This window comes from Anneissia japonica, unplaced genomic scaffold, assembly GCF_011630105.1.
Source record: "Anneissia japonica isolate Jap-2015-1 unplaced genomic scaffold, ASM1163010v1 scaffold4988_len2956909_cov206, whole genome shotgun sequence".
NCBI classification, from domain to species: Eukaryota; Metazoa; Echinodermata; class Crinoidea; order Comatulida; family Comatulidae; genus Anneissia; species Anneissia japonica.
The window spans coordinates 2,764,851-2,780,893 of NW_022696345.1; the positions used below are offsets into that span (position 1 = coordinate 2,764,851).

At 33.2% G+C, this 16,043-nt stretch overlaps 2 protein-coding genes across 2 annotated transcripts in view; one reads left to right on the forward strand and one right to left on the reverse strand.

Moving 5' to 3' along the window:
- Positions 1-14,448, forward strand: part of LOC117101913 (general transcription factor IIH subunit 2-like) — a 23,216-nt gene extending 8,768 nt beyond the window's left edge. The window contains exons 7-14 of the mRNA XM_033242028.1: positions 1,933-2,008; positions 2,184-2,271; positions 2,950-3,026; positions 3,285-3,315; positions 3,423-3,471; positions 5,139-5,242; positions 8,578-8,686; positions 13,532-14,448. Coding sequence (XP_033097919.1) covers positions 1,933-2,008; positions 2,184-2,271; positions 2,950-3,026; positions 3,285-3,315; positions 3,423-3,471; positions 5,139-5,242; positions 8,578-8,686; positions 13,532-13,700 — 703 coding nt within the window. The 3' untranslated portion in view covers positions 13,701-14,448. The remainder of the gene's footprint in view (positions 1-1,932; positions 2,009-2,183; positions 2,272-2,949; positions 3,027-3,284; positions 3,316-3,422; positions 3,472-5,138; positions 5,243-8,577; positions 8,687-13,531) is intronic.
- A 939-nt stretch (positions 14,449-15,387) lies between these two features.
- Positions 15,388-16,043, reverse strand: part of LOC117101874 — a 7,172-nt gene continuing 6,516 nt past the window's right edge. The window contains exon 3 of the mRNA XM_033241992.1: positions 15,388-15,879. Within this exon, the coding sequence (XP_033097883.1) occupies positions 15,784-15,879 (96 nt within the window). The 3' untranslated portion in view covers positions 15,388-15,783. The remainder of the gene's footprint in view (positions 15,880-16,043) is intronic.

Sequence of the window (16,043 nt, forward strand, 5' to 3'; positions counted from 1 at the left end):
CAACGTACATTCAATCAATAAATTTTGTTTTTATTAAACGTATATATGATTTAGCTTTAGTTTAATGTAACACTCGATATATTTGAAGAATATAAAGAATTTGCTAATAGTAGACCAGGCCCAATTAGGCTAGGCCGAGCTGATTAGGCCAAGCCGTCACGGTAAAAGTGGCCGTCCTAAACAATTGTAGGCCGTCCAAAAGACGGCCGGATGGCTCGCTGGCTAAGCCTATGATCTTGGTACACTATTAGATAATAAGCTTAATTGGAACAGTAACACGTCTCATGTCTGTAATTAAGTGGGCCTAACAAAGAATTTATCAATTCATTCAATGTCAGCTCTATCACTTTCATCATGTTTTTTAATAGTGTTATCCTAAGTGTATTAATGACTTCTCAGTATGGTACTCCAGTCTTACACTCTGTAACAAACACAAGATTTATAACATAAGGAAAGCAGCAAAAAGAATTATCAAAGCTGACTTAGGGTACGTTCACACGTACTGCGTAAGACTGGCGTAATTATGCCGGCGTAAGCTAATCTACGGATTAAAATTCTAAGTGTTCACACAAATGGCTTTCGCTGTATTAACGCTGGTGTTAAACTAGTAGAAATATAGGCCTATGGGGGAGTAGTTTTCAGTTTTAAATAATGTGCGGGTTCTTAACTGTATAGTAAAATATTCACAGTGCATCATTAAAACTTTTAAATCTGTGAATTGTTCAAAGTGAACTTACAAGATTATTGTATTTTAAATGAACAATTTTACTTCTGATTTTTCAGCTAGCATTGTGGAACAATTGTTGGTGTTGCAGGTTTTAATAGGCAGTCTAAATAGGTTAAAATATCTTATATATATCTTAAAATATCACAATCAACAAATCATATACATTATAACTAAGTAAAATGCAATAGAAAAAGAACCCCTTTAACATTTCATTTATAGAGAGCACAGGAAAGAGATCAAAGTAACTAATCTATTGCAATCGTGATTGGTCAATCTCTTGAAATGAGGTCAAATCATTAAAGCATCACTGGCGTTAGCTCCGTGGCGTTAACTAATATGGGGTCTGCAGGTAGTGTTAATAACGCTACGGAGGTGGCGTTGTGAATGGTGCAGGTGACGCCACTGCCTAGTTCACACACAAAGGCGTACATTACGCCAGCCCCACACACAAAGGCGTACATTACGCCAGCCTTACGCCGTGTGTGTGAACATACCCTTAGATGGTATTGATGATAGCCAGACAGTCTTGCATGACTTAAATCAGTAATGATGCCTCACATCCTTTAAATTGTATTATTTAAAAATCTCAGGTAGACTCCGCTCTTTAGAATGTAAAACATCTAGATGTAGAAACAAATTTGTACACGACTCCATTTTTGTATTTAAAAACAACTTAAGTAGATAGTCATCATATATGCCTACAGTTTACATCAAACCCCCCATATTTTCTTGGTTTCACAATTATGTCACAATTACTGTAGCAATACCTGGTTATTCTGTATACAATATATTGGCAATAATTAGTCTTTCTTTTAAATGATCTCGTAAATGTATATATTATAATATTGTTTTTAATGTTGCATTGTTAAACTAATGCTATCATTTTTTATGTTATATCAATCCATTGTATTGTAATAGCACCTGGACACAAAGTTTAACTGTATCTCGTATTTTCCTTGATTCCTTGACTATAATAGCTCATTCAGTAACTTTCTTCTCCCCTAAGGGTCTCTTTGTGTCTGAGCTAACTGGTAGCAGTCCTGATACTCTATTCTGTCCACAGCACGGGCCAACATGAACCAGTATCACCGGAGTAACCCCCTACTTGTCTCGAAAGATGTACTGGGTTCTTTATAGTGCACCAATTGTGTACACTTGGCCTACAGTTTATAGTCCTTATCTGAGAAGACTTGTTCTGCCTACAGAAACTTAGACAAGCATGCCGTTCAAACCAGTGCCAATATTATGACTGTAGGTTGCGGCGCTATTCAAATGATGAAGGTATATTGACCAATGATCAAGAATCTCTGGAGAGATACAATATATTGCATAAACTATAAATCATTTTACACTTAAAGGCTAAATTAATAATCAAATTGTTAACTTTAAAGATAAGAATTGGAAAAAGTGAAATCACCACACAACAAGTGATAGTGTTTTATTCTTCATATTTAAGGTCATGAAGGCCAATAATATACGATGCTCTGTGATTGGTTTAGCAGCTGAGGTCAGAATCTGCAAAAAACTCTGTAACATAACAAATGGTGAGTCTGTGTATTATAATAAAGAAATTGAATTCTAGAAAAACAGTATTGCATATGCTTTTCTTAATTTATTATTAATCTAAATTGAAAGCTAATTTATTTTAATATATAAAAGTAAGATTAACAAAATTAATAATGTACTGTATTGTGCAAATAATTTATGATTAGGATGTTATTTATTTATTATTGGTAATTGAAATGATCATTAATTTTAAATTATATTTAAATCTGCAATTTTGTATTGCTTATCCAGGTAAAAGAAGTAAAAAAAATCTGAATCAATAAAAGGGGCTCTTACATTGCAGACATAAAAAATGGTCTAAATAATGGTTCAATGCTTGCATTATTGCAGTGTATTTTGCCAGTATATATATCCAAACTGGTGATTGATTGGTTTGATTGATTGATTGATTGATTGATTGATTGAATAATTAAGATCCATAGACTTTTTATAATATTATAGACATTGTTGCAGTACAAGATACAATATCTTTTTATTGTCACATTTGTTTTCCTAATTCAAAATGAATTATAAATAACAGCAGTTAAATATAAAAGGAACAATATGAAAAAAAGTTACTGCAAATGATAATATGACAAACAAGTGAATTATCACATTGGTATATGTCCAGAGACCTATGGAGTCATTGAGCTATTACATATGTTATATATTTCCAGGAACTTATGGAGTCATTCTTGATGAGATTCATTTTAAAGAATTATTGATGGAACATACCCTTCCCCCACCTGCTACGGTAAGCACATGAAACACTTGTAAACACCTATACTAATAAAAACCAGATCATCCAGTACAGTGTAATTAGTTTTAAATAAAACAAAAACACAGTAACTCCTAAAGAAACAGAGACAATTTGATCATTTTCAAGAATCATGCTGTCTTTTTGTGTTAAACTCTTGCAATTATAAAAAAAATTTAGATTAATTTAAAACATATTTTAGCAGTAAGTGTTTTTTTTTTTCATTCATTAAGTTTCAATATTGTTTTTTTTAAGGTTAATTCAGAATCTTCATTGATAAAAATGGGTGAGTAGTTTATCCAAAACCAGTCTGTGTTTGTAATGTCTGTATACAGTATCTATCATATTTCATAAATTTTTAATTTTATATATTCTTTTTTTTTAATTGTACAGGTTTTCCCAAGCATCAAATTCACACAGACAAGCCAGCAATTTGTGTATGGTATGTTGACCAATTTCTCTGTCTCTGCACAGGGCCGTATCCAGAAAATATAATTTTATATTTAATGCATTCTCAACTGTCTCAATATTGTTGTTGGTACACACGGTTTTGGTACACACCCATCATTTCCTCCCTGGATACTGGCCTGCTGTAGTCGTGTTGGTTCATGTGGCACAATGATGTTTTTGTTTGTATTTTTGAAGGGTATTGAGTTCAAATTCTAATGCTGGACTCTTCTTGAAGAATGAACACCTGGTGGATGTAATTTAATTTGAATAAATGAATAAATCAGTCAATAAATTTATCATTCAACTGAGCAAACAATCAAGCTATCACTCAATCGAACGGTTGATCTCAATTGATCATTAAATCAGTCAATTACAGTAATCAGTCAACCAATCAATCAATGGAAATTTAATTTAAAACATAATTTATTGTAATGAAATATTTTAAAGAAATCCGAAAATAAATATAACTAGAGCACCTCCGTCTACCTTATAAATTCCCCCTGTATAAAATTCCCACACATCTTTTCCTTTTGAAAAAGAAAAAAACAGAATCTCTACCTCCACAAGGATTCAAACCCTGGACCTGTCGCTTCCAAAGCGAATGTCAACCAACTAGACAACTAATACGTTGTAGTTATGTGCAATCTGGTAGCCATTGAAAGCTTTCAATCTTCGTTCCTTGGACAAGGAAAAACATTCTAGAAAGATTCATTGAGATTCATCGATCAATTAAGATATTTAGGTCTAGGACATTCTGTTTTAAGGGTCTCCACATGCACACCCTACACCGGAACGTCACCAAAATTGCATACTTTGTTCCTTGGTCATGACAAACCATTCCAGAAAGGTTTTTAGATGCATTTATCATTTTTTTAGACATCTACTAGGTTTGGGAAGTTGCTCTTAGGTCCCAGGTCCTCATATCCACATTCTACTCCAGATTGTCGCCAAAATTTAATCATGTCTTCCATGGACCATGACAAACCATACTAAAAAGTTCCATTCAGATCCATTGATGAGTTTTTGAGATACTATATTTAGGTCCAGGATATTTAGCACTTTAAATTTTAATACCAAAATCTAATGTCTACCTTGTAACTTGGTTAACACTTCCAGAAAGAATCATACAAATCAGTAGATCAGTTTTTGAGATATTTAGTGTGGAGTGTTTTCTTTAAATGGTCCCTATATCCACACCCCACTCTGGATCATCAGCAAAATATAAGGTAACCTTCCATTTAATCATTTGTGATTATTAGATGCATGTAGACCTAAAAAGTAGGCATGAGGCTGCTAAAGCTGGGCACTCACTCTATAAAGAACGCAACGCAGTGACATGCACGCAATGGGTCTTTTTTAATGACGATTCGTTCAGACTGCCATCAACAATCAGTAGACTGTCTCGCCATCTAACTCTCACAGGGAATGGAGTTTGTTGGCCAATTGTTGTACAACCATTGTATGATGCAATGAGTGCCCGGCTTGACAACCCTTATTCAGGGGACGTCCCTTAATATTTTGTCCCCTTAATAGGGGTTCTACTGTATTTTCATTGTTTATTTCATTACTGGATGCACTCTGCTCAGGTGATGTCTATCTATTTTTGCCTCCACTTCTGTATTTGACTGTACTCATATTGTTCTGTTGGTTTTTTTTTAGTCATCTTGATTCAAAAAGCTCTGAAGGATTCAGTTTAGGTGGCTATTTCTGCCCCCAATGTCATAGCAAGTACTGTGAGCTACCAGTTGAATGTAAATGTTGTGGTAAGTACTCACTTAAACCACAAAGCAGGTTACTTTAACTCTTAAGTGTCTGAAAAATGAGGCATGTTGTAGAAAAATGGTTAAGTTGTAGCAAAAGTTAAAATTCAAGTTATTGGTATTTTCAGATACCTGGGTATGTGATCTTTAAAATGAGTGGTCATTCATTTAAAGTGGACATTTCAAGCCTAAGTTATTGAAAAGTAAACGTACAGCACTCTTAGAGTCAAATAAGATAGTATAATACATACTCCAAGTATCGAAATGCATGCCATCGTGTGAGGATTCAATATTTCAACATTAATTATGTCCAATCCAATCAGAACATTTGTAAAGCGCCTTTCTTTGCAGGTACGAAGCGCTGCACCCCACATATTAATGATGATGTCATCATCAGGAATGAAAAATTATCCATATTTGCAAGCTTATATGCACAAGTATCAAAAGTGTTAGCATCCTTACCCTACTGATCAAAGTTACCTTTACAAAAACAAAGAAAGCTTCTTTGAAGCTTTGAGTCAAGATAAACATGATTTTGAGTACTGTAATTACCTTTTAAAGTTTTTTGTGCATACATTGTTTAATAGAATTAACTATCAAAATAATGTTAAATAAACGGTTTGTTGACCACTTCCAGAATTAATACTTTGGGACATGATTAATAAGACATTAAACTGTTGATCTATAGTAAAAACAAATTTGGAACTTTAGGCAATTTGTTTGAGCGCCCATATTTTATAGCTCATTTACTCAATAATGGCCTGTGCGACAACTTAACCATTTTGCCACGACATGCCTCAAATGTTTGTGATGGTTTTGATGATGAAAATATTGTAATTTAGTTACCCACCATACCAGTGCCATATGTATATGTGTAATGGTGTACTGTATTCCATATCTGTATTACTTGTCATTTTAAGTTACTACTTGACATAATTATTATAGTATTTATTCTACAAAGTTGATTACAATTAACTATAATTCTGGGTGTGTCACTGAAGGAAGTGTAATGTTAATGTTATGCTATTGATTTATTTGTGTAATACCTAAGGAAGTGTAATGTTAATGTTACTATACAATTGATTTATTTAGGAGATTATACTAGCTTGTTTGTGATTGGCTATGCTATGTCACTGTAAGAAAATTATTGATATTAGATGATTGGTTCATGAGATCATGGACCTATGATGAGATCATGTGAATATAGGACTGTTTTTGTATAATATGTGAGGGAAGTTTGAATTTAGTTAAGTTTGGTGCAGCTCTTCAAGACAGAAGTTTGTCTTACTTCCGGCCTAGGCGCCGTAATTGCCTGTATGTGTATGTGGATTGCTGAGAACTGAAATAAACTCAGACTTGGAAGTTAAAGTATTATTTGTGTTGGCTGAATTAATTGAAGACGTATCTTTCTACTGGTGTTGGTGACAAAGAGTGTGTGCTAATTGCGTTACATATCAATTAGTAACAAATTCATAAGAAGAAAAACCTATTGTATTAACAATACAAGAAGACAGAAGTATTAATGACACCAGTTACATAATAATATTATATTACATTATATGGTGGCAACTACATTATAATAAGAATAAGTTCCCAATTTCAAGTGTGCCTTATTCAAATCTGCACAAACCTAAATAAAAAACAGTTCTTAAGTTTCCCTTTAAAAAACCAAAAAAATTATTGTAATCTTCCTGTCACATATTTGTAAATACGCCTAGATAAATTGCAAGTTAAGTTTGTTTTCCATTTGTTTTTTGCATTCAATTTCAAATGTAACGGTCAACTCTGACCTTTATTAAAGGAATCTTTTGTAAGGCTTTTCAATAAATTAGTTTACGATAAACATGGGGGGGGGCGATACTGGTTTTGAGAAACTGTGCCTTAGGTAGCACATGCCTAGTAATAATGCATAGGATATTTCAAACTGCACACAATAACTTCCACAACGTTTTCATAGAGCAAACAAATTAAAAAAGCAGGTTTAACATGTGAACAGTGACATTGATAGAAATTTTCACAAAAAGCTGTTGCATGAATATTTCATTAATCTTAGAAATATGATGTAAAGACCATTCGTCAATTGTCATTTTTCTGCAAGTAGTACATCCACTTTAATTAGTATGGTGCTGATATCAATTGTTAGTGAGAATGACTAATGGTAATTAAATCCCCACTCATGAATAGGCCCATGTACCACAAATTACCACTAATATAGTTTGTTTTCAGCCATTATATTTCTATACTTGTTAGATCTCATCTATTTGACAACATAAAATGCACAATATCTTCATTTTTATTGCATAAAGGACAGTACTTGACTATACTCTAATATTATTTGTGAATGTTGGCAACAAAACTACATTGTACATTGTTTTATGTTAGTTTTTCATTTTCAGATTTTATTCTATTGCAGTTATTTAGAGATCATTTATGACTAGCTAAGACATAATAGCCCAATATTTAAGGTGGTGTTTGAATGTTTTTTTTGCTCTTTAAATCTATTTTTTAATGGTAGGCCTATTATATATCCTTGGTACGAACGAATGATTTTTGCATCGCATAATTTTTCGGTGACTTTCTCATAGTAGACAAAAACTTTATTCTGTACAAGTAAAATAATTTGAAGCATAAAATAAAGCTAATCAGATGTGATGTTTCATGTTTTGCAACCTCAGTAGATAATTTACTCTCATATATTGTTTGATAATGCAAATGGATTGCCAGTGTAGTCCCCAATCAGGTTGTGGATATGTTGTGATTTATTTACCTTGAATCAGTGTTAGTGTTGAGTTGATAAATAAAAGAATAGAATTGAAACACAGTATAGCTTGTGTATATACCATAATGACGTCTTTATAAACAACATGGTTAAAATAGTTTGTTCATCTATAATTGATGAAATCAATGAATTTAATTGTAAACAAATTTCAACATGTTGTGATTGGGTACAATATAGGACATAAACGTGTTTATAAGAGTTTTTACAAAGAACCCTTAATTTACTAATTCTTTTCATTAATTTCTGTGTTTCATGCCTTAAAATATGAAATTAGTTTTGTATTAAGTAGTCAGTGGCGTATCTAGTGGGTGCTTATGGAGGGGGGGGGGGCATCACCTTATTTTGCGAATTAGAACCCCTCAACTGAACATCGAGGGGGCCCCCCACTTCACCCTTGGCCTCCCCCCCCAATGAGCACCCCCATTTCGTGACTTTTAGATACACCACTGTAAGTAGTTTACCATTTTCGGTTTTCTTTTAAATTCTAATATTGAATTAAAGATTATTAAGCACTTTTCATTTTTTATTATTAATAAATATTATTATTCATTTTTTATAGGTTTGACATTGGTATCAGCACCTCACCTAGCCAGGTCTTTCCATCACCTATTCCCTCTGGATGAATTTACAGAAATAGCAATAGATACTGTTAAGGAGTCTTACAGTTCGTAAGTTGCATTTGTTGGGTTTTGCATGATGATGAACCACAAAGATGACTTCTCAAATTATTAGCTTCCCCGAAGGAGCGAAGCTATTGTTTTAAGCCATGTTCTTCTTCATGCTGTCGTCGTTGTTGTTGTCATTGTTTGGTAAATTGTTAAACGATAACTAAAGTTTGGTAAGTCCAATTGATTTAAAACTTGGCAGAATTCAAGGTCGCAAAAAGAAGATGGAGCCTATTGTCTTTGGTATGTGTGTTTTTACTTGGTAGAAATTGCAATATGGCATAACTTTACATTTTCAAAAACAGTGATTCGATTTGCAGTTGAAATGAAACTTTCCTTCATATTTTTAATAAAATCAGAGCCTATCTACGGCTCTGTCACTACTACTGTAATAGCGCCCCTACATTATATTTTTTGGATTACTTGATGGCTAGAGCCTAGGCCTAGCTACAGGCTTGGTAAGTTGTATATACTGTATGTAAGTACTGTAGCGTGCTATGCCTCCTCCTACTAATTCATAAGATTTCTTCCTTGGTAGGTGAGAGCTAAGTATATTGAGCTAAGTATATTGTTGAAAAACCAGTTACCTGTACCTCTCAATTGTTACTTTTGTAACAATCCGATGTCTAAGATGTATATACGATGTATTTCAGTCATAATAATTACAGAAGTCTTGGCTATTTTATTGAATTGGAATGTTTACAGCCCTAGAATGCTAGGCCAACAGAGTCAGCCAAGCATGTTTCAGAGCCATTGTTTTACTGGCTATAGTGAGGCTCCTGCCCTGCAAGGTTTTTGTAAACACTTGCATCCTGTAAGGCCCGGAGGACAGCTTAGGAAATTTGGTAAATCAAGGATTCCGTATACAAGCAATCACTCTTCAACATTCCAGCTACTTCTTTCAGGAGACATTCACATAAACCCTGGGCCAGATAGGCATAGGCCTACGTCTGTTCCAATTATTCCGTCACAAAATGGTGAAAGAAATAGTACGAATGAAAGAAATGAGCTCTCTGGAATATTTTTTAATGCACGAAGTATTAATAGCAAGTCCCATGCACTAGAGATGTTCCTCAACAGTCAGCAGTTTGACTTTATTTCCATTATTGAAACGTGGTTGACTTTGGATACTGAAAGTAAATTCAGTTCATGATTATGGTACCAGGTCCTCTGATATGTACCGTCCACATACTTTTGTTACCGATATGGCCAGAAATACTATCCGAAGGCATGGTCCAATTTTATGGAATAATATTGATGTTTCTATTTGTAATTCAGTCAAAATGTTGAAAGTGATGTATAAAAACTATTTGTTGTTAACCTGTCTCTTATACACATCTAGATGTGTATAAGAGACAGCACCAGAATAACACCTACTACAGTCTCTGTGATTGATAGTATTTTTACCAATGTTTTTTCCCATAATATCAAATCAGGTATTGTTGTCGCCGATATCTCTGATCTTTATTCAATTTACCAAATCACCAAATCCAATCCCATTAGTAATATCAGTACCTCGAATAAGATCCCTACCCATTTATTAAACCAAACTAGAGTTCATAATTTTTATAATGGTCTAAGCACTATTGATTGGACCTGTATTACTGGATTAGAATCTCCTGATCTTGCGTATAACTTATTCATTCATAAATTCACAGAGGTTTACAATATGCACTTTCCTTTTTCTTTTAAGCAATCCAAGAATTCTCATCATCATATTCCTCAAAAGCCTAGGATTACCGCAGCGATTTTAAAGTCTATAAATCGGAAAGGAAAGCTGTATAAAAAGTATGTAAACAACCCTACTGAATGTGACAAAACTTCCTATGTTAATTACGAAATCAGCTTACTTCTTTAATCAGAAATTCTAAACGGCAATACTGTGCCAGAAAGCTAGAGGAAACAAAATTTAATTCAAAACAAACTTGGAATATTCTTAACAGCATTATTGGTCGACGAAATAAGGCTAAACCAATCTCATCTTTTTATAAAATAAATCATATACATATTTCTGATCCTCAAATTATTGCTGATAATTTTAATAAATATTTTGCTAACATTGGTCCTGAATACTCGCGTAAAATTCATCAGCTTGATATTACTTTCAAAAGTTTCATTAATAAAGTTAAATCTCCACTTAGATCTCTCTATTTTTTACCAACTGATACAGATGAAATACTCTCAATAGTTAGAAATTTGAAATCTGGTGTTAGTAGTGGCTTTGATGATATTAAGCCTGATCTTGTCAGATCAGTTGGTGAACTAATAGCACCTCCACTTGTTCACATTTTATCCTTAACTACTGGAATTGTTCCAGAGAAACTGAAAATTGCCAAGATAACTCCTGTTTACCTAAGTGGGGAGACTGATACCTTTGGTAATTATAGACCCATCTCGGTCCATTCCGTTTTCTCCAAAATTTTAGAACGCATTATTCATAAAAGACTCTATAACTATCTTTCTCGGCATAATCTATTGCATAATAACCAATTTGGCTTTCGCCCAAATATGTCTACTGAAATGGCTATTTTACAGGCATATGATAACATTATTTTCGAACTTGATAAGAGGAAACATGTCCTTGGAATTTTCTTGGACCTCTCAAAGGCATTTGATACCATAATCACAAGATTCTACTGTGTGAACTGCATCATTATGGTATTCGTGGTATCGCCTTTGAGTGGTTCAACAGTTATCTTAGAGATAGAATGCAATATGATTCTTTTAACTACCAAAAGTCATCTTATTCAAATACTTGTTGTGGTGTCCCCCAAGGCTAAATTCAAGATTCAAGATTCAAGAAATTTTATTTGTCTTCATAATACATACAAAGAAATTTTGGCTGTACAGCATTTCAAAAATTACAATAATTAAAAACAAACGTATATGAACACACAGTAACAATAAAAAATACAACAAGGCAACATACCAAAAAACTGGTCTAAAACAATAAATTTTTAAAAAGTTAAAAAGTTAAAAAATTTTAAAATTGATTAAAAAGTAAAACTTCGATTTATCTTTTAACACCGACATTAAAAATATGGATGGAATTTGGGACAAATGAGTTTCTGTAGCGACAACGCAGTGTACGAGGAGGGCAAAGTCTTATACCTGATCACTTTAAATTCTTTTAGTTTTCTTAAAAAGTATAGCCTCTTGGATGCTTTGCTAGCTAGAATTTTTGAATTTGTATTCCACTTTAGCTGATCGTTAACAATAGTTCCTAAATATTTGTGCTCAGATACTTTTTCTACTATTTCATCTTTAACTATTACAGGTTCATGATGAATAACAGATTTGCGAAAGTCAAAAATTATTTCCTTTGTCTTGCTTGCATTTAAAAATAAATTTTGCTTGTCACACCATTTAACAAATCTATTTATCTCTGTAATGTAATCTTGGGCATTGTCATAATTATTTACATAAATGACTTAGCCTACATATGTAAGTACTCAAATATTATTCTATTCGCCGACGACACAAACTTATTAATTTCTGATGATAATTTAAAATCTCTAGTTGATAATGTCAATTACGATCTTTTGATTAATAAAACCAACTATATGTTTTTTAGAAATAGATATAGTAACCGTACTTACAAGGACCTTAATATTACTATTGATGGTAATAATATTTTGCGTGTCACTAGCTGCAAATTTCTTGGTTTAATAATGGATGAATGTTTAACTTGGAATCAACATACAACTTATATTGCAAATTTTGTTTCAAAATAATCTGGTATTCTCTTCAGACTAAAGCCAATCTTACATGTTAATGTCTTATGATCTTTATATAGATAAGACCTTAGTTCTTCCTCATATCCAATATTGTACTTTGATTTGGGCTGATCATAATAATTGCTGTCTTGAAACTGTTTATCGCAAGCAAAAACGCATAATGCGTCTATGTACAAATTCACAATTCCATGAACATTCACCACCATTATTTTCCAGTCGTAAAAATTTACTGTGTATGACATTCATAAAGGTATTTTTATGTATAAATTTAAAAATAATTTATTACCAGTTAATTTTTCAAATTATTTTGTTAGAGTAAATTCAGTTCATGATTATGGTACCAGGTCCTCTGATATGTACCGTCCACATACTTTTGTTACCGATATGGCCAGAAATACTATCCGAAGGCATGGTCCAATTTTATGGAATAATATTGATGTTTCTATTTGTAATTCAGTCAAAATGTTGAAAGTGATGTATAAAAACTATTTGTTGTTAACATATCAATAAGGATCCTTTATATATTTACATTCATGCATACTTTTATTTAGTTCATATCCTGCCAAAATGTTTTTGTCACTGTTGTCTTGTATCACGTTATGTTTGTCCGTGAAATTGTCAATAATTTTGTTTAGGTGGCTAATGGTATACGAGCTCTGCTCTTTTGTTGGTCATCCTTCCTTTGATCAATATATGAAAATGTTAAGTTTTTGGAAAATAAACTGAAACTGAAACTGAAACCTTAGAGGTTATTTTCAGGCATCTAGAACACAAAAATTTAGGGGGTGGGGGCATGACACCGGACCCCCTAGGGTAGTGTTATCTCGATCGGCCCCACTTTCAGTCCCCATTTCGGCCCCCACCTTTTGGACATTCCTGGATCTGCCCCTGGTCCTCTGTTCAGTTTTATATTATTTTCAAATACAGCATTCTTATACAAAGAGCCATGAAATAAAGAAAATGTATATTATCATCTATAGCACCAAAGGGAATATAGAAATATAACAACATATGTAATATATTATTGGATGCACTGTTGTGAAATTACCTTGTGATTTGTAGTGTAGACTGCTGTAATTGAATTGAATTGAATTGCTCTTTTTCTCTACAGTTGCTGCAAATCTTGTCAAGGGAGCTTAGAGGGTCAAGCTGCATACATATGTCCAAGATGTGCTAAAGTGTTCTGTCTTGACTGTGAGGTGTTCATTCAGGAAGCTCTACATTCGTGTCCTGGATGTGCAAGTACTAGGCGAAAACAGAAACTAAACCAGTTGATTTGATAGGAAAATCAAACTAAACCAGTTGGTGGGATAGGAAAATCAAACTAAACCAGTTGATGGGATAGGGAAATCAAACTAAACCAGTTGATGGGATAGGGGAGTCAAACTAAACCACTTGATGGGATGGGGAAATTAAACTAAACCAGTTGATGGGGGTTGTGATATCATGCTAGGGCCCCTTGGAAGAGCAGTGGTATTACGAAGAGGGCTACCCTACTAAAAGAAAACGAAATAAATAAATAAATAAACCTGCTTGATGAGATTGAACAATAATGCTTAACTGGTTGATGTGATTAGACATTAATGGTAAACTGAATGATGGGATAGGACAATAATGGTAGTAAACTGATTGATGAGGTAGAATAATTATATGCTAAGCCAGTTGATGGGATAGGACAATTGTTGGATCATATGCTAAACTGGTTGATGGGATAGGACAATCATTCTAAACCAGTTGATGGGTAGAACAATTTAATGGTAAACTGATTGATGGGAGAAAACAGTAATGCTGAACTGGTTGATGGGTAGGACAATCATGCTAAACTGGTCTATGGGAGGACAATCATATGCTAAACCAGTTGATGGGTAGAACAATTTAATGGTAAACTGATTGATGGGAGAAAACTGTAATGCTGAACTGGTTGATGGGTAGGACAATCATGCTAAACTGGTTGATGGGATGGGACAGTAATGCTAAACTGGTTGATGGGTAGGATAGTCATACTAAACTTGTTGATGGGATGGGAAAATCATTCCTGATGATGACATAATTAATATCGAAATATTGAATCCCAACACGATGGCGTGTATTTCAATACTTGGAGTATGTATAATACTTTCTTGGATGGGAAAATCATATGTTAAACCAGTTGATGGGATAGGACAATCATATACCTGTACTGTACTAGGAAAATCACACTAAACTGGTTGATAGGTAGGACCAAATTTATTTATTCATTTATTTACAATCTTTCACCAGGGTGGCCCAATCAGTCAAGTAGACTGGTCTCCCTTGGGGTCCTGGGTACAAAAGTTTTCAGAATCTGAATAATGCTAAAGCAGTTGATGGGATATGCCAGTGCTTTGTCTTTATCAATAACACATATCAGGGCAAATCAGAAGCTAAACCAATTGATGGGAATAGGCCAATGATATGTCTTCATCATGCACAATGTCATCACCATCAACACCATTGTTATCAAATCTATCATTATTCTCATCATTATTATCGTCAATATTATTAAGAGAAAGTATGAAAAATAATTAAATAAATGTAAATATTTGATGAGTTCTACTATTGTCAGTGTACTGTATTATTGTTACCGTTTAGGTGATAGAATTCTAATTGGAATTCATATTTCATTTGTACAACCAGACACAAAAGAGCAGAAATGGGAATACTGTAAATCAAATATGGTTCTTTTATTTATTATGTCAAAGTCTGTCTTAGAGCTCACACACAAATTGTAATGCTGTTTGATTTTTGTGCTCTTAGATTTCTATTAACTCATCATACTGATGTGTTATGTTCTGAATTCTGTTTAATCATGTTGGTGTACTGTATTGTTCTATACTTGTATAAGTTCCCAATAAAGTCGATCATACGCCACTGCCAACCCACAATGAATGAGTCTGCATGGAGTGAAGCTGTAGCTTGGTGGTTAAGATACTTCAATGCCATGGTCATAGGTTCACATCTTATGATAGCCTTTTCATTTAAATACAATTCAAAAATAGTACTCAGAAGAAAATAATGTTGACACATCGTTGCAACAATATTAAACGTTATTTATATTCATATATGGCTCCACAAAATAAAAAATAAAAAAACACTAACTTTATTATAATGCAAAATTGTTAGCTTGGCATACATAGGCTTCTGTTTACCTTTACTGTAATTGTGATGATACTTTTATACATGTGATGACCTTTATCAGTTCATTTGAATGCACAGTAAATTAAAATTTTGATACTATTTGAGATATGAAAATGATAATATCTATTTATGTATAATTAATAAGGATGAAATTTAAATCTTCAGCTCCTGAGAAAGTCACTGTAGGAATGCACTCTTGTCGTCAGGCTATGATTGCTCCAAGTATTGTTCAAAATCTGCTTTGTATTTTTTCTTATGCAGCAGAAACCTTAAAATAGCCATGCCATTTTCAAGTAATTCGTCCTTTAAAAAAGAATAATAGAATATGTGTTAATACGTATAGGCTTACAATTACTACCTATTCAGGCTGCAACATGAATCTATTTGATTGCCTTTTATTGATTGATGGATTGATTGACTTTATTTCAAAACAGATCACTTTATATGTCTGTATATGTGTGTGTGTG